We start from the raw sequence: 18,957 nt of genomic DNA on the forward strand, positions 1-18,957 counted from the left end.
TGTCAACAAATTGCATCATAGATTATACGTAAAATATCAAATAATTAAAAAAATTTATTACTAATTTAATTAGCTTACACTAATTTGTTATAATCTTTAATCATCGATGATGAATATAATTAATTACAAATTTTCTTTGATTATTTTTATTCAACTATCAATTACCTCTATTTTAATAAATTTAAATGTAATAGTTGTAAATAACACTTATTTTAAATAGCTTTTTTATTTTACTGTAAATTTTATTCCAATTTTCAATAAATCACCATTTTATATTTTGTTTTTTGATTTAGACTGATAGAATTTTTTATTTTCCTTTCTAAAATTTAAAAGAAAGAAAAAGGATTGTGGCTAAAACTTATTAAATTCTTAGTGTAAAAGAATTAAATTTAGAAATAATTCCAAAGAGCCTTAATAAACGATTAGAATAACTTTTAACTATTTTTACTTGTTTGATATGGCAATACTTAATAGAAAAGCTTTAATGCACCGTTTTTTTTGAGATTAATACTTTAAAAATCAACTTGATTGATAAAAGGCCAAAAAAAACATTTATTTAATGAAATCAATAAAAAATAACTTTGGTCTATGCTTTTTTATTAATTTTTTAATTTTTAGAGTATTCTTTATGTCTTCGTGTTTATATAAAGTATTATAAATATTAGTTATGTATGGTCAGCGATCATTTCGTTTAATAAAATTATAGTTTTTAATTGAGGCTCTTTCTACATTATTTTGAAAAATCAACTAATCAACTTAATCTTTTGTTAATTACTTAAAATAATCTTTGAATTATTTTTAATTAATAAAAGGTAAAAAAATACATTCAAACAAACAAACAAATTAAGCAAAATAATAAAAATAGTGATGAATATTATTTTTATGTTTTTTATAATTTTATTTTTTATTACGCTCTTCCAATATATCAAATGCTTAGACTAACTTCCTTTTCAGGTTTCTAGCAATGTTTACCACATAAAAGTAATATTAATTCATGAAATTTAAGCTCAAATTTTTAATTTTAATAGGAAAATAACGCAATAGTTTACTAAGCATATAGTGATTAGACTTGGAGATATAGCTCATTTGATCAAAATGGAAATATAACAAATACTTATTTATTAGATGGATTCATTGATTTGAATGACTTTTCATTTTATTTCATTTAAAATGTAAAATAAATTTTTAAAATATAATCCTTTAAAATTCGTAATAGAATAACTAGATATATTTTTCAGGTGTAGGTCTTACAAATTATATGATAATTGATGTGAATTTACTAACAAATAATAAACCTAACTATTTGATCAAAAAAACATTTTAAAATTCAAATTTTATTTGTTATAAAGATGATCTGATTAGAAACTATGTAAATAATGACTAACATTTTCTTTAATTTTTATTCAATTTATTTTTTTATCTATTATTAATTTATTAGTATTAAAAAATTAGGGATAATACTACTTTTATATTTGTATGGATGGTTACTATCTATAGGAATCCTCTTTTAATGACCTTTTAACTACAAATAAAAAATACAACTTTTTAACTACTGTTAGGCCTAGATAAGCATATTTACTATTTGAAAACCAACTCTTAGTCTACAAAAATGTAATTTATACAAATGTATAAACAACATATTCTTCAGATTATCTTTTAGTAGATGTAATTAAATGATATATTCTTTTTTCAATATTTTATTTTATTATTTTATAATTATTTTTGTCATCAAATAATAAATATTTATTTTAAAGGAATAAAATGATTTATTTTTGCAGGATAATCAATTATGCAAAGCATAAATGAACTAGTAAACATCTAGTTTTTCCTGCTTAAAAATATATAATTTAGGAGTGTCTACTAGCAGTAATGATTACTCTACAATAGTATTATCAAAAGTGTTCTAATCTAATGGAGTAAATTATATAAATTTAACTAATAAATCTTAATAAAAAACTAAAATAATTAGATGAGTATTATTTTTGCATACAACTACTCAAAAAATAATTATGTTTTTTTTGATGCATCTACACTAAATACTATTCCCGCTACAGGTAGTTAAATAATAAGTCCTCTGACGAATTAAGATATTTTCTAAATGAATGTAAAAATAATTAAATCAAACATTTTTTAATTTATTAATCTAATTAAAAAGAATCAAATATTTATACAGTCGAATATGTATACTGCTACATATGATACTACTACATCAACGATTAGCATCAATCTGATTACTTCTAGTTTAGGCTCCAATTATTACAATACTCCAAATTTTCCCTTTTATAACTACAATTTTTATTATGTAAATGTTACTTTAATGTGATAAAAAACATTAAAAAATTTTTTAATTATTTATTTAGGGGAATACTTTATATTTATAAAAAGGAAGCAGTTATTATCTTATTAATATAAACTCAATTTATAATTTTTGTCCATAATTTTGCTAGAACTGTTTAAATTAATCTTAATGCTAAGTTTGTAATGATGGTTATCTCTTAAATAGCAATTCTTAATGCCAATAATGTCCAACTTCTGATTTTTAACTAGATAATAACAATAATTGTGTGTGCAAACCTAATATGAGCTTATAAAAGTAATTTAATTTAAATTATCTACTAAAATTATGTTATTTTTTTGTATTAAAGTAATAATAATAATTGTGCTTGTAATCAAGGATATTCAAGAGACTCTAATAACATCTGTTAAAGTTGCCCATAAAACTGTATATAATGTGATATTTAACAAAAGTGCTCATAATGTAGCTCTGGATATCTACTTAACAGTACTAATTTGTGTCAGTTATGTCCAAGTTCTGACTTTTAATTGGATTCCAATGATAATTGTGTATGTAAGATCAATATGACTTAATAAGAGTAAAAAATATTTATTATAGATTTTTTATATTAATTAAATTTGAAAATAGCAATTAATGTCAATGTAGTTAAGGCTATTCAAGAGATGCAAAAAGCGTTTGTTAAGAATGTCCTGCAAATTGTTTAGAATGTGATATTTCATAAAAATGCTCCACTTGTTAGTCTGATTATGTTTTGGATATCTAGGGTAATTGTGTGTGCAAACAAAATATGGTTTAATCCAAGTAAAACATTTTTAGAGTTTAATTAAAAATAAATAAATAATTTATTTTTTTATCTAATAGTGGGTCATGCATTTGTGCTGTAGGTTATTCGAAAAACTCTAATAATATTTGTGTATAGTGTCCAACTAATTGTGCTTAATGTGATACTTAATAAAAGTGTTTAGTTTGTATCACTAATTATTTCCTCTAGTTAGATAATTCATGCAATACGTAATGCCCATCTTCATCTCAAATCAATCCCTCTAATAATAATTAATGTATCTGTGATCCTAATGCAACTATTATATAATAAATAAATTGTTAATGTAAATTAAATTTCTATCAAAATGGAAATAAATGCCTTCCATGCATTGATAATTGCTTAACCTGCTAGAATTAAAATAGTTGTTAAATATGTTAGACAGGTTATATATTACTACAAACTGGATAATGCTAATTTTGTGACATAAAAAATGGCTTTTTTATTAAGTATTTTAAAATTCAAAAAAATTTAATTAAAAAACTATTAATTTTTAAAATAGGGATAATTAATGTTTATCATGCTAAATAACTAACTGTTTAGAGTGCTCAAATTAAAATTAATGCACAAAATATGCTAATTGTGGGGCATAATTTATTTACAACTATAGCACTAAATAGTGCGAATAGTGTTTATGGGATATTTAAAAGTTATAGTGTGTGGATAATTGTGATTTAACATATTAATATCATAATTAAGAAAAAAAAACTTGTAGTTAATGTTATTATTTAAATTAATAATGTGAGTAATCTTGTCCATAAAATTATTATTACGATAACAAATATAATTGTTATCAATGTGATTCGTCTTGTAAATCTTGTGAAGGTCCAAAATAAAACTAGTGCACAAGCTGTAATTAATATCATTTTTTATAAAGCGACTAAACTTGCTCTTAATGTGGTGATGGGTATTTTTTTGACTAAGCTTCTGGATAGTGTAAAACATGCAATGTAAATTGTTAAACCTGTAATGGTACATAATCGAATAACTGTTTGTCTTGTACAGAAGGATTAAAACTTTCAGAATTGACAAATGAATGCCTATCTTAATCTAAAATCGATAGCTAAACACAATAAATTTAAAAATTGACATATTCGAATTGTAAGATTTTTTTATTTATAAAAATAATTTTAACATTTTATTAAAACTTATTAAAAGGTGATTTAACTTCTTATGATTGTTCATCACTTTTTAGTTTATCTGACTTAATTTAGAAAATATCTTTAGGTCTATTCATAATATTTTTAATTACTTTTACTCTATAAAGCTTTTTTTCTTGTGCTGCTAATGTTTTAGGATGGTATAGTATATAGATTTTCTAGCTTATAGGAAATTTAGCCTTTAATGCAAAAATGAATATTTTTTGGATGAACATAGGATTTCTAAAGGGATTCCTTTCATACAATATATTTAATTTAATTTCAGATAATTATTTTTAAAAGACAGAAGATTTGTTGATAGACTTCAATTAGTATTCAATAGGCATCCAAATTTAAAATCTCTATAAAAATTTTATCGAAAATAGTTTTTATTAGTTGATCTGTTTATTGGTTGTGTTTTCTATTATACTTTTAAGTTACTTGCTAAAAGCTTAATTGGGTTCTTTAAATAGACTATATGAGTACATGAATATTAGTGGGATAATAAGATACTTTATGATAACTTCTAATTTTATTTTATTGTACTCATTCTATTCTATAAAGCTATCAAATTACAATATTTAGGGAAATGTGTATTTTATTGCTATATTTGGTTTTATTTACTTTATCATTTAAGTTTTTTGCTTTTATGGGCTATCTTTTAACAGCTTTGCTAATTATAATAACAAATATCAAGTATTATAAGAAGGCATAATCTAGCACCTAACATTTTCAAAGCTTTTTTGGACCATCTTTGAAATAAGAAAAATAGTATGTACAGCTAGTATTGTATTTTTAATTGAGTTCGAATATTGTGGAATAATTATGGCTGGGAGTAGTTTATTGTTTTTGATTTATATTTTTATTGCAAAACCAGTTATTAAGAAAAGTGATCAGTTGGCTATATTTTTTTCAGAAGCTGTTTGTATAGGCCTTTTTACTATATTTAGCTTGATAAGCAACAGGAATAATTGGAAAATAAGCAATTAGATAGCAACAAATCTAGCAATAAGTAAATATTAATTTTTATTATTTTTAAATCAAATTATTTTGTAAAATATTAGCTTTTATAGTGCTATCTCTAAGCTTAATCGTCATCTTTATATTACTATTTTTTATAAATATCTATTAATCTATTAAGGCTTATCTGGCAAACAGAAATCGTTAAAGTGTGATTTAGAAAGATAAATTACCAGTTTTATAGTAATTTTAAATATTTAATTCCGTTAAAGACATAGAATATGCTTTATCGTCTACTTTAAATAATTCGAAATTCTCTGCTTATCAATTTACTAAAAAGGAATTTTGAAATTTAAGTTGTCTTAGAATATAATATTAGAAAACATTTTATATTAAAGTAGAATAAAAAACAAAATTTTTAATTTATTTAATATTATCGAATAAATATTTGTGTTAAAAAACTGTTTAAGTTTGTAGATTTTATATTATTTATTTTATATAAACTTAAATTAAATGCAATTTAATATTCTTTAAATTTTGATTCAAGTTTTAGATTTTTATTTTTAATAAATAAGCATTTTGTAACTAGAATAATTTAGTTTATGAATAAAAATAATAATAAAAATATTTTTATTGAGAGAAAATTGTTCTTAATTTTTGAAAAATACGATTGAATAAAATGAAGCAGAAATTTATTAATTAATAATAAAATAGGACAAAAATGCAGAGAACGATAATAAAAATTATAAATAATACTTAGGAAGAATTGTTTTTCCTCCCTATATTAATTAGAAATTCAATAATTGATTTTATGGAAACTAAATAAATTATTTTGTTATTATTAGTGTATGTTGCCTTGAAAAAGGCAGTACCTTAGAATGTACATATATAAAATAATGATTTTTATAATTATTTAGTATCTTATTTAAATATATTTTTGGTTTTTATTTTAAAAACAAATCTTAATTATTTTAACTATAAAACAAATTTATGCTGCCTATAAAAAATAAATATTACTCTAAAAGGAGTTAGTTATTGACATTCTTTAAAAAATAGTTTTTAAAATTTAAGTAACTTTTAAAATTAAAATAAAATAATATAATTTACCAAAAAAACAAAAGCATTCGCATATTTGATATATGACTGTAAGTATGCATTTGTTTATTAAAAATACAATTTTACATCAGAATAGATGAATTAATTACACAAATTAATTAATTTAATCATTCTTTTGTTACTACTTATTTACTTTAATCAATTTGAATATTTTATAAAATAAAACCATCTCTAAATATGTATGTATGCATGATTTTTAGCTTGAAAATTATTTTTATTAATCAAAAAATTATTTTAAATGCTAATTTTAAAACTAATTTCATTAATTTTATAAAGAATAATGCAGCCTATGATAAAAATTGAATTACTAAATTTTTAATATATTTATTTATCTTACAGTTTACTTTTCTTTTAGCAAATTAATTTGAGTATTTAATAAAGAGATTATTATTAATTTTTTACCAGTCAATAAAAAAGGTCATAAAAATTTCTTAAAATTTGTAATAATCACTAATTTTCTTTAGTAATTTAATCACCTTAAGATTGGATAAACAAATATTAAAAAGGTAAATATATTTAATTTTTCATCAAATTTGTGATTCGTATTAAATCTAATTATACTTTCTTTAACTATTCTCATAATAATTAGAAAAATATTATTACTAATTTAATTAGCTTACACTAATTTGTTAGTCTAAAATAAATAAATTTGAATGTAAATAGTTGTAAGTCATTTAAAAAAATTTTTTTATTTTATTTCAAATTTGATTCCAATTTTCAATAAATTACCATTTTATATTTAGTTTTTCATTCAGATTGATTGAATTTTTTATTTTCCTTTCTAAAGTTTAAAAGAAAGATTTTTAAAAAGCCAAAAAAAAAAACATTATTTAATCAAATAAATAAATAAAAAATAAATTTGTTCAATGCTTTTTTATTTATTTTTAATTTTTTAAGGATTCTTTATGTCGCTTTGCTGATATAAAGTAGATGAATACTTGAATAGATATTGAGAGACGATTTCGTTCAATATAATTATAATTTTTAATTGATGGGTTTTAACTATAATATTTTGAAAAATCAACTAATCAACTTAATGCTTTGTTCATAACTTAAAATAATCTTTGAATTATTTTTAATTAAAAAGAAATAAAAACAATACTTTCAAACAAATAATATTAAATAATAAAAAAAGTGATGAATATTATTTTTAAATTTATAATAATTTTTTTTATTATTAGTCTCATCCAAAATATCAAATGTTTAGACTAACTTCCTTTTCAGGTTTCTAGCAATGTTTACCACATAAAAGTAACATTAATTCATGAAATTCAAGCTCATATTTCAAATTTTAATAGGAAAATAATGCAATAGTTTACAAAGCATATACTGATAAGACTTGGAGATATAGTTCATTTGATCAAAATGGAAATATAACAAATACTTATTTATTAGATGGATTCATTGATTTGAATGAATTTTCATTTTATTTCATTCAAAATGTAAAATATATTTTTAAAATGTTATTACAATCCTTTAATATTCTAAATAGAACAACTAGATATATTTTTCAGGTTTTGGCCTTACAAATTATATGATAATTGATGTGAATTTATTAAAGAATAATTAATCTAATTTTTTGGTTAAAAAAATTTCAAAAATCCTCATTTAAGTTGTGGTGATGAAGATTTGATTAGAAACTATGTAAATTATGATTAGGATTTTTTTTTTTATTCAATTTTTTTTCTTCTATTATTAATTTATTAATATTAAAAAATTAGGGATAATACTACTTTTATATTTGTTTAGATTCTAGAGGTTACTATCTTTTAGAATACTCTTTTAATGATCTTTTAACTACAACAAAAAAGAAATAATATAATAGTTTTGTTATGGCTAGATAGGCATATTTACTATTTGATAACAAACTTTTAGTCTACAAAAATGTAATTTATACAAATATAGAAAAAACATATACTTCAGATTATCTTTTAGTAGATGTAATTAAATGATATATTCTTTTTTCAATATTTTACTTTGTTATTTTAAAATTATTTTTGTGCATCAAATAATAAATATTTATTATAAAGGAATAAAATGATTTATTTTTGTTGGATAATCAATTCTGCAAAGCATAAATGAACTAATAAACATCTAGTTTTTCCTGCTTAAAAAAATATAATTTAGGAGTGTCTACTAGCAGTAATGATAAATCTAAAATAGTATTATCAAAAGTGTTCTAATCTAACGGAGTAAATTATATAAATTTAACTAATAAATCTTAATAAAAAACAAAAATAATTAGATGAGCATTATTTTTGCTTACAACTAATCTAAAGGAATTTATATTTTTTTTGATGCCTCTACGCTAAATACTATTACTGCTACAGGTAGTTTAATAATAAGTCCTCTGACGAATTAAGATATTTTCTAAATAAATGTAAAAATAATTCAATGAAACATTTTTTAATTTATTAATCTTATTAAAAAGAATCAAATTTTTATACAGTCGAATATGTATACTGCTACATATGATACTACTACATCAACAATTAGCATCAATCTGATTACTTCTACTTTAGACTCCGATTATTACATTACTCCAAATTCTCCCTTTTATAACTACAATTTTTATTATGTAAACATTACTTTAATGTGATAAAAAAATACTAAAAATTTTTTTAATTATATATTTAGGGGAACACTTTATATTTATAAAAAGGAAGAAGTTATTTTCTTATTAATATAAATTCTATTTACAATTTTTGTCCATAATTTTGCTAGAAGTGTTAAAATTAATCTTAATGCTAAGTTTGTAATGATGGTTATCTCTTAAATAGCAAATCTTAATGCCAATAATGCCCAAATTCTGATTTTTAACTAGATACTAACAATAATTGTGTGTGCAAACCTAATATGAGCCTATAAAAGTAAATTAGGTTAAGTTATTTACTAAAATTAAATTATTTTTTTTGTACTAAAGTAATAATAATACTTGTGTTTGTAATCAAGGATATTCAAGAGACTCTAATAATACCTGTTAAAGTTGCCCATAAAACTGTATTTTATGCGATATTTAACAAAAGTGTTCATAATGTAGCTCTGGGTATCTACTTAACAGTACAAAGTAATGTCAGTTATGTCTAAGTTCTGACTTTTAATTAGATTCCAATGATATTTGTGTATGTAAGACCAATATGATTTAGTAAGGGTAAAAAATATTTTTTATTGATTTTTTATATCAATTAAATTTGAAAATAGCAATTAGTGTGAATGTAAGTAAGGTTATTCAAAAGATGCAATTAGTGTTTGTTAAGAATGTCCTGCAAATTGTTTAAAATGCGATATATCATAAAAATGCATCACTTGCTAGTCTGATTATGTTTTGGATATCTAGGGTAATTGTGTGTGCAAACAAAATATGATTTTATCAAAGTAAAACATTTTTAGAGTTTAATTAAAAATTAAAAAATAAATAATTTATTTTTTTATCTAATAGTGGGTCTTGCATTTGTGCTGTAGGTTATTCGAAAAACTCTAATAATATTTGTGTATAGTGTCCTACTAATTGTGCTTAATGTGATACTTAATAAAAGTGTTTAGTTTGTATCACTAATTACTTCCTCTAGTTAGATAATTCATGCAATACTTAATGCCCATCTTCATCTCAAATCAATCCCTCTAATAATAATTAATGTATCTGTGATCCTAATGCAACCATTATTTAATAAATAAATTGTTAATGTAAATAAAATTTCTATCAAAATGGAAATAAATGCCTTCCATGCATTGATAATTGCTTAACCTGCTAGAATTAAAATAGTTGTTAAATATGTTAGACAGGTTATATATTACTACAAAGTGGATTATGCTAATTTTGTGACATAAAAAATGGCTTTTTTATTAAGTATTTTAAAATTGAAAACAAATTTATAAATTTGATTAAATTATTTTAATTTAACAATAATTTTATTTTTAAAAGTAATAAAAATTAGTGCGTTTCTTGCTAATAAAATAATTGTTTAGAATGCTCAAATTAAAATTAATGCACAAAATATGCTGATTGTGGAGCATAATTTATTTACAACTATAGCACTAAATAGTGCGAAATGTGTTTATGGGATATTTAAAAGTTTAAGTGTGTGGATAATTGTGATTTAACATATTAATATCATAATTAAGAAAAAAAAACTTGCAGTTAATGTTATTATTTAAATTAATAATGTGAGTAATCTTGCCCAAAAAGTTATTATTATGATAAAAAATATAATTGTTATCAATGTCATTCATCTTGTAAATCTTGTAAAGGTCCAAAATAAAACTAGTGCAAAAGCTGTAATTAATAGCATTTTTTACAAAATGATTTAACATGCTCTTAATGTGGTGATGGGTATTTTTTTGACTAAGTATCTGAATAGTGTAAAAAATGCAATGTAAATTGTTAAACCTGTAATGGTACATAATCCAATAACTGCTTGTCTTGTACAGAAGGATTAAAACTTTCAGAATTGACAAATGAATGCCTATCTTAATCTAAAATCGATAGCTAAACATAATAAATTTAAAAATTGACATATTCGAATTGTAAGATTTTTTTATTTTAAAATATAATTTTAACATTTATTAAAATTTATTAAAAGGTGATTTAACTTCTTATGATTGTTCATCACTTTTTAGTTTATCTGACTTGATTTAAAAAATATCTTTAGGTCTATTCATAATATTTATAATTACTTTTACTCTATAAAGTTTTTTTTCTTGTACTGCTAATGTTTTAGGATGGTATAGTATATAGATTTTCTAGCTTATAGGAAATTTAGCCTTTAATTCAAAAATGAATATTTTTTGGATGAACATAGGATTTCTAAAGGGATTCCTTTCATACAATATATTTAATTTAATTTCTCAGAATTCTTTTTAAAAGACAGAAGATTTGTTGATAGACTTTAATTAGTATTCAATCGGCATCCAAATTTAAAATCTTTATTAAAATTTTATCGAAAACAGTTTTTATTAGTTGGCCTGTTTATTGGTTGTGTTTTCAATTTTACTTTTAAGTTACTTGCTAAAATCTTAATCGGGATCTTTAATTAGACTATATGAGTACATGAATATAAATGGAATAATAAGATATTTTATGATAACTTCTAATTTTATTTTGTTGTACTCATTCTATTCTATAAAGCTATCAAACTACACTATTTAGGGAAATGTGTATTTTATTGCTTTTTTTGGTTTTATATACTTTACCATTTAAATCTATTGCTTTTATGGATTATCTTTTAGCAATTTTGCCAACTATACAAACAAATATCAAGTATTATAAGAAGGTATAATCTAGCACTAAACTTTTTCTAAGCTTTTTTGGACCATCTTTGAAATAAGAAAAATAGTATGTACAGCTTGTATTGTATTTTCGAATGAATTTGAATATTGTGGAGTAATTATGGCTGGGTCTAGTATATTATTTTTGATTTATAATTTTATTGCAAAACCAATTACAAAGAAATGTGATCAGATTGTTATATTTTTTTCAGAAGCTGTTTGCATAGGTCTTTTTATTATATTTAGTTTGATAAGCAATAGGAATAACTGGAAAATAAGCAATTAGATAGCAACAAATCTAGCAATAAGTAAATATTAATTTTTATTATTTTTAATCAAATTTTTTACTAAAATATAGCTTTTATAATGCTATCTCTCAGTTTAAGCGTCATCTTTATATTACTATTTTTTATAAATACCTATTAATCTTTTTAGGCTTATCGTACAAACAGAAATCGTTAAAGTATAATTTAGAGAGATAAATTACCTGTTATATAATAATTTAAAAAATTTAATTCATTTAAAGAAATAGAGTTGGCTTTAACTCTTAATTTAAATAATTCGAAATTCTCTGCTTATAAATTTACTAAAAAGCAATTTTGAAATTTAGTTGTCTTAGAATATATTACATTAAAAATATTTTATATGAATAAAAACCTAATTTTTAATTTATTTCATATAAATACAAGGATTAAAGTATTTTTATGAAAAATATGTTTAAGTTTGTAGATTTTATATAATTAATTTAGTTAAACTTAATTAAAAATTTTTATTTTTATTCTTGAAATAATTAACAGAAATTTAAAAAAATAAATATTATAAAATTCATATTATCTATTTTTTATTCAAATAATTTATTTGTTTCAAAAAATTTAGAATTTCAAATATATTGTTTTAAAAAATTGAAGAAATAAGCAAAATTAATTAAAATTTATAAGAATTATTATATATATTAATGTGTTAATTGTTTAATAATAGAAATCAATTAATAATAATAAAAGGATAAGGATAAGAAGTGTAAACAAACAAAAACTCATGATTATAATTGATTAATAATTATATTTATTAGAAATTTTATGTTCATAAATTAAAATATGTTTAAAATTTTTATTTTAATTATTGATTTATAGATTTGTCTTTAAATTTTATAATACCAATAATTAATAATTTTATTATGGTTTTAAATCAGATAAAAACATTTTTATCAAATAATTAAAATTTTAATGACTGACTGATTTTTAAAATGTTGAAATATTTAAAAAATTTAAACAATTATTTAATTAATTTACATTTTTAAAACGAAATTATAATATTTTATTTTTAATTGATTTATCAATCTCTTTTTTATTATAAAAGAAATTATATAATTAAAAATGGCAATTATAGCTAAGTAAATAAAGTACTTGAGAAAAATCAAAATAAATTCCAAATATAATTCAAGAGTTATTGAAATGCTTTTTAAATAATTCCAATATATCCAAAAATTAAAATTTCAATTTTTATGCCTAAATTATTATTAAAAATCATGGAAACATAAAATTAAGAAGTAAATTAATATTATGATAATCTGAAAGATTTCAATTTAACAAATATTTCAATATAGATTCTTTTAATTTTATTTGAATACCATCAAAAAGTTATAAGTGAATTATATTCTTTTCTTGCTATCGATATTTCCAATTTTAGGTATATTTTTTTAGATTAATCAGCAACTAACTAATTATCATTTATTATTAATTAATTAGTGCGTTTATTATTTAATTACAAATATTTGTTTTCTAATAAATATTTCCACACAATTTATATTAAAGACAAACAATTAAGTGAAAGAAACATAGAAAGCTTAAAAACTTTATTGATGCAAAAAGCTGATTTATCAACATCATTCATGAAAATTTTAATCATTTTAATATTATTTTTAAATATAATTTTATGCTTGGATACACTCCCCATTCAAGTTAAGAGCCTTGTGTATAATATACCTGTAAAATAAATAAATTTTTCACTCAAAAACTAATAATATTTTTTAAATGATGTAGGAGAAGAGCGCAATAGTGTATTAAGCGAGTGCGGACTCACTTTGGAGATACAGCCAATATGATAAATATGGAAATATAACCTCAACCTATATAATTCAAGGATTTTCTGATTTGTCAACTCTTGGTAGATCATATTATTTTATATAAGATGTAAATTACAAAGTTCATATTTTTTAAGATTTTTTCAACCTATAACAATAATATGAATAGGATAATTCACTTTACTTTTTTACTAGTAGTACCAGTTCAGAATATTAGATTATTGATATTAAATTACTTACTACAAATTAAAATGGTTATTTGACTAAAAAATAGTTCTCGAATAGTAATTTTAGTTGCTCAGGCAATAGGATGGTTGTTAAAAATGTAAATTTCAAGTATTATTAATTAATTTCGCTGTATTTATTTTTATTTATTATTTGCAAAAGGGTTAATTCTTTTATTATATTTGTATAGGCGGCTTCTATTCTTAAGGAGCATCGTTATAAGAATTATAAAGTACTTCAAATACCATAAATTTATAAGGAGATACAAGAATTAGATAGGGTTACTTTATGATTGGAAATTAAATATTAGTTTACAAAAATTTTACTTTTACGCAGCTTCCGATTGTCTAATCAGTGGGTTATATTTTATTAGATGTAATTTTTTAATTATGTTTATTTTGGCTTAAGTAGATTAATATAACGACTTTCAAAGATGTTTACAAATTAACTTTTGAATAACTTTAGATTAAATGAGTAAAAGGAAATGTAAAACTTGAATAAATTAGAAATCTATTTCTAAAAATTAATTTTATATTTTACATTCAAGCTTACATCAAAAAATTTATTTATTTATTTAATTAATTAATAAATTAAAATATTTTTTAATATAAATTTAAATAAAATAAATAACTTTATAAATACAGTAATAATTTGATTTATTTTTGCAAGACTGTAAACTATGCAAAGCCTCAATGAATGTACCAAAATTTGAATGCTCAAAAACTTATGATTTTGGATATTCTAGTGATACTTAAGTTGTTATTTCTAAAGTATTTTAGTCTAATGGTGTAAAATTTTAATATTTTTAGTGAATGAATACAATATTTAATTATTAAAAATAAGGCAAATATTATTTTTGGGTATGATTCAAATAAATCTAAGTATATTTTTTTTGATGCTAATAATTTAAATTAAATTGCTTATCAAGGAGATACTTTACAAAGTCCTCAAAGCTAATTTGATGTTATACAAAACGAAGTAAAATTAAAAAATAAATTTTGATTTAATTAATAATTATAATAACAAAATAGAATTATGTTTACATTAGGCAATATCTGTACACTGTAACATATGATAGCACTTCATAAAAAATAAATATTGCATAAATTTCTTCTAAGTTACCTGTATATTCATTAGTTAGTGGACCATTTTATAATTCAAATTTTTATGCAGTAATTTATTTTTTCTTGCTTTTTAATATTAATCTTAGCTTAATATTTAGGGAAGCGCTGTGTTTTTGCAAGATTCTAATTCGAAAAAATAGATTATTAATATCAACAGTATATACTAAGTTTGTTAGAAAAATTGTTTCTACTGTTAATTTTAAACACCAGATTTATGTCAATTGTGTAATAGTGGATTTAATTATAATAATAATAAATGCTCAAAATCTTGTCCTAACACTGACTTTTAAGTTGACATCAACGAAAATTGCATTTGTAAACCAAATATGGACTAAGTTGAGTAAATTTATAAAATCATTAATAGATTATTAAATATTATTAATCATACAATAGTGCTAATACTTGTGTTTGCAAGTAAGGATATATTAGAGACATAAATAATGTTTGCTAAAAATGCCCAAATAACTGTAGTACCTGTGATTAGTAATTAAAATGTACTTAATGTGCAGTATCATTTTACATATAATTAGATAATTCTTGTGACAGTACATGCCCTTCTTCTGCTATAAAAGATTCATAAAAAATGACATGTAAATGTGACCCAAACTCTATTATAGCTAATAACCAATGCTAATGCAACAGTAAATATTATTAGTAAGGTAATTAATGCTTGAAATGCATTTAAAACTGTGATTCATGTTAAAATTCATAAACGTGTAGCAAATGTTCATCAGGATATTTTGATTTGGGAGATGGATAATGTAATATTTGCCAAACAAACAAAGGATATTATATAAGGTATTTCAAAATTTATTTTAGATCTTCAAAATGAAATTATTTTTAAACAAAAAGAAATTGATTTCTATTTTTTTATTTTTAGATAAAATTAATAATTATATTTTTGATTTTTTGAATTAATAAAGTTAAGACAAATGCAATAAATGCCCTAATAATTGTGATTAATGCTCAGATTCTACTTCTTGCAATCAATGCTCTACTGGATTTTACAAATTTAAAGATGGATCTTGCAATATTTGTGATACATCTAAAGGGTTTTATATCAAGTAATTTTTATATTTTAAATTTATCTTTCTACAAAAGAATTCTTGTAAGGATATTTGAATTAAGTTTGCATATATATTTTCAAGATATTTTCATATTTGAATAAATTTTTTAACAAAAGAGCTTAAATTTAAAAAAATTTTATTCAACTATTAATCATTTAAATTCTCTCAAAATTATAATTTTTTTATTAAATATTAAATTAACAAATAATAGCCAAAGTATGTGTATTTAATGTATTGAGAAATGTGATTAATGCTCAGATTCTCTAAAATGCAGTTAATGCTCTCCAGGATTTTAATAATTTCAGGATGGGACATGCAATATTTGTGATACAAAAAAGGGATATTTTATTTAGTAAAATTGAATATTAATTATGTAAAAATAATAAATTAACTAAACAAATAATAGACAAAATATTTGCAGTAAATGTATAGATAAATGTGATTAATGCTCTGATTCTCTAACATGCAATTAATGCTAATCTGGATTTTATAAATTCGAAGATGGGACATGCAATATTTGTGATACAAAAAATGGATATTTTATTAAGTAAAATTTAATATTTTGTAATAATTCTAAATTTCTAAAACGTATTATTTAAAAGTAAAGATAAATGTCTTCCTTGCATGGAAAACTGTCTATAGTGTACTAATTAAAGTAGCTGCGATTTATTTTCTAACTGCGGATAAAGGTTTAAATTTGATAAAGTTTTAAAAAAATGTGTACAGTGCTTATGGGATTTATAAGAATTATAGTGTGTCAATGAATGTAAAAATAATTAATTTTATGATTAAAAGCTGTAAATATGTAGCTAGTGCTACTATAATGAAGGAAATTGTTTATAAAAATGCCCTTCTGGTTACTATAATAATTAAAATAATCAATGTCTCCCTTGCTAACCTGAATGTAAATAGTGTACAGGACCTAAGAAAAATTAATGTAAATAATGCAATCAACCATATATGTTATAAGAAAATAATACTTGCTAATTGTGTTAAATTGGGACTTTTTTTGATAAAACTTCTAACTAATGCATTTAATGTTATCATAAATGTTTAAGTTGCTTTGGAGATTAACAAGACAATTGTTCCGAGTGTTTAAGTGGTTATGTTCTGTCAAAAAATACAAATGAGTGCTTAACAGAGTCTTAACTGTAAAACTAAAATAATGAAATATAAAAGTTAGAATATTCGTCTTGTAATATTATCTTTAATTGATTTTTAATTAATTTTTGAAACATTCTTTAAATAATAAATAGGTAGCTAGATTGGAATTGATTGCTCTTCGCTTTTTTAATTTTGCGAACTTATTTCCAAGATTTTTTTAGCAATGTTTATAACAACAATTATTTTAATAGCTTTTACATTTATTTCGAACTAAGAAACTTTCTTAAGTTGGTACTTTGTGTAAATTTTTCAGCTAATAGGCAATATTTCTTTAGATAAAAACATGAATATTTTTTGGATGGATATTGGGTTTCTGAAGAACTATAGCGTATATAATATTTTTAACCTGATAGCATAGAACTATTTTTAAGATGAATAATTAATTTTAAAAGATTTCAACTAATTCAGCATAGGATTAAAAGTTTAGAGTTTGTACAAGAATATGATTTAGAATTCCTTTTATCAGGTAGTTGCTTTGTTATTAATTTTATTTTTAATGATATTTTGCTGGTTTATGAAAGCCTAGTCAGGTATTTTATTCAGATTAAATTAATATTTGACTCTGAATGGATTAGTTAGATATTTCATGGTATCATCAAATTTAATGTTTATGTACAGTATTTAGATTATAAAGTAGAAGAACTTTTTGGAATCTGGCAACATTTACATTATTAGTATTTATTGTTTAATATATATCATCCTTTAAGTGTTCTGCTTCTATATTATCACATTCTAAATGTCAAGTAGCATGTCTGATAAAATTAATGTACTTTAGCTCAATATTAATTAAAACAACTGTTCTTCTAGGATTTTTTGGAGCATATTTGAAATTAGAAAAATAATTTTTTTAGTTTTCCTGATTGGATTTAATGATTTTCAGTATATTGGATTTACTATGTCTTCCTTTTGTTTCTTATTTCTTATTTATATCATTGCTTCAAAACCTTTAACAAGTAAAAAGCATTGGTTTGCAATTATTTTCACAGAATTAAGTTTTATTATTCTTTTAATCATTTAAAACTTAATATCAAGCAGAGATGTACTTAGTATTAACTAAAAATTTGTATTATATCTTTCCCTAAGTAAATTGATTTTAATTTAAAATTTTTAATTAGAATATTACAATAAAAATTTTATATTAATAAATAAATAGGCTTTATGATTTTAACCTTTGGAATAAATATATATTTCATTCTACTTTTTTTATGGAATATATATATTTTTTTTAAAGTCTGCTTAGTCAAAAAAAATAACTAGAGCATCTAAACACAAAATAAGCTGTTAGTACTTTAATAATTCACTTTACCTAATTCCTAGAAAGATATAGAAATGGTTCTGGCTGATATTTCTCTTAAATCTTCTTATTCACAATAAAAATATGCTAAAAAAGGAATTTTAAAATTAAGAAATTTTAAAATAATTTGAAAATAATTAAGATATTTAAAGGTTATTTATTAATTGTGTGTTTATTATTTATATATAATAAACTAATTATTTTAAATACTCAGAATCCTCTTTAATTAAGGCTCGATTAAATTAACAATCTATTTTTTTATCAGTAAATTAAGGGAATCAAATTTTTTTGATGATGAAAATAACAAAATTAATAAAATAAAAAAGTTTTTACGATATATATAAATAAAACTTCAAATTGTTTAAATTATTCCAAAATCTAGAAAAAATAATTTTAGCAAATTTAAA

At 21.1% G+C, this 18,957-nt stretch overlaps 3 protein-coding genes across 3 annotated transcripts; all 3 read left to right on the plus strand. All coding sequences in view use genetic code 6, as the record gives it.

Annotated features, from left to right (window-relative positions):
- Window positions 1-820: 820 nt before the first annotated feature.
- Window positions 821-10,931, plus strand: TTHERM_000424558 (transmembrane protein, putative). The gene is made up of 25 exons (XM_012797045.1): window positions 821-981; window positions 1,029-1,172; window positions 1,217-1,369; window positions 1,453-1,665; window positions 1,755-1,916; window positions 1,970-2,104; window positions 2,156-2,302; window positions 2,361-2,593; window positions 2,646-2,873; window positions 2,924-3,097; window positions 3,158-3,565; window positions 3,619-4,217; window positions 4,275-4,416; window positions 7,513-7,582; window positions 7,630-7,773; window positions 8,053-8,271; window positions 8,362-8,523; window positions 8,577-8,711; window positions 8,763-8,909; window positions 8,969-9,201; window positions 9,255-9,482; window positions 9,533-9,706; window positions 9,771-10,015; window positions 10,254-10,855; window positions 10,912-10,931. Exons 1-24 carry the CDS (start codon window positions 868-870, stop codon window positions 10,781-10,783), a joined length of 5,139 nt encoding a protein of 1,712 aa, XP_012652499.1. The 5' UTR covers window positions 821-867; the 3' UTR covers window positions 10,784-10,855; window positions 10,912-10,931.
- A 189-nt stretch (window positions 10,932-11,120) lies between these two features.
- On the plus strand, window positions 11,121-12,199 carry TTHERM_000424559 (transmembrane protein, putative; the record flags this gene model as incomplete). Its single annotated transcript, XM_012797046.1, has 2 exons — window positions 11,121-11,904; window positions 11,955-12,199. 2 exons carry the CDS (start codon window positions 11,121-11,123, stop codon window positions 12,197-12,199), a joined length of 1,029 nt encoding a protein of 342 aa, XP_012652500.1.
- Window positions 12,200-13,352: 1,153 nt separating this feature from the next.
- TTHERM_00424560 (transmembrane protein, putative) lies at window positions 13,353-18,681 on the plus strand (the record flags this gene model as incomplete). The annotated part of the gene is made up of 15 exons (XM_001013733.2): window positions 13,353-13,580; window positions 13,636-13,785; window positions 13,846-14,001; window positions 14,064-14,276; window positions 14,546-14,689; window positions 14,745-14,879; window positions 14,933-15,073; window positions 15,124-15,365; window positions 15,419-15,823; window positions 15,949-16,089; window positions 16,304-16,444; window positions 16,499-16,639; window positions 16,695-17,287; window positions 17,349-18,338; window positions 18,410-18,681. The coding sequence occupies exons 1-15, from the start codon at window positions 13,455-13,457 to the stop codon at window positions 18,679-18,681; spliced, it is 3,990 nt and encodes a 1,329-aa protein (XP_001013733.2). The 5' UTR covers window positions 13,353-13,454.
- Window positions 18,682-18,957: the final 276 nt, after the last annotated feature.

The sequence above is a fragment of the Tetrahymena thermophila genome (assembly GCF_000189635.1).
Source record: "Tetrahymena thermophila SB210 genomic scaffold scf_8254671, whole genome shotgun sequence".
Classification (NCBI taxonomy): Eukaryota; Ciliophora; class Oligohymenophorea; order Hymenostomatida; family Tetrahymenidae; genus Tetrahymena; species Tetrahymena thermophila.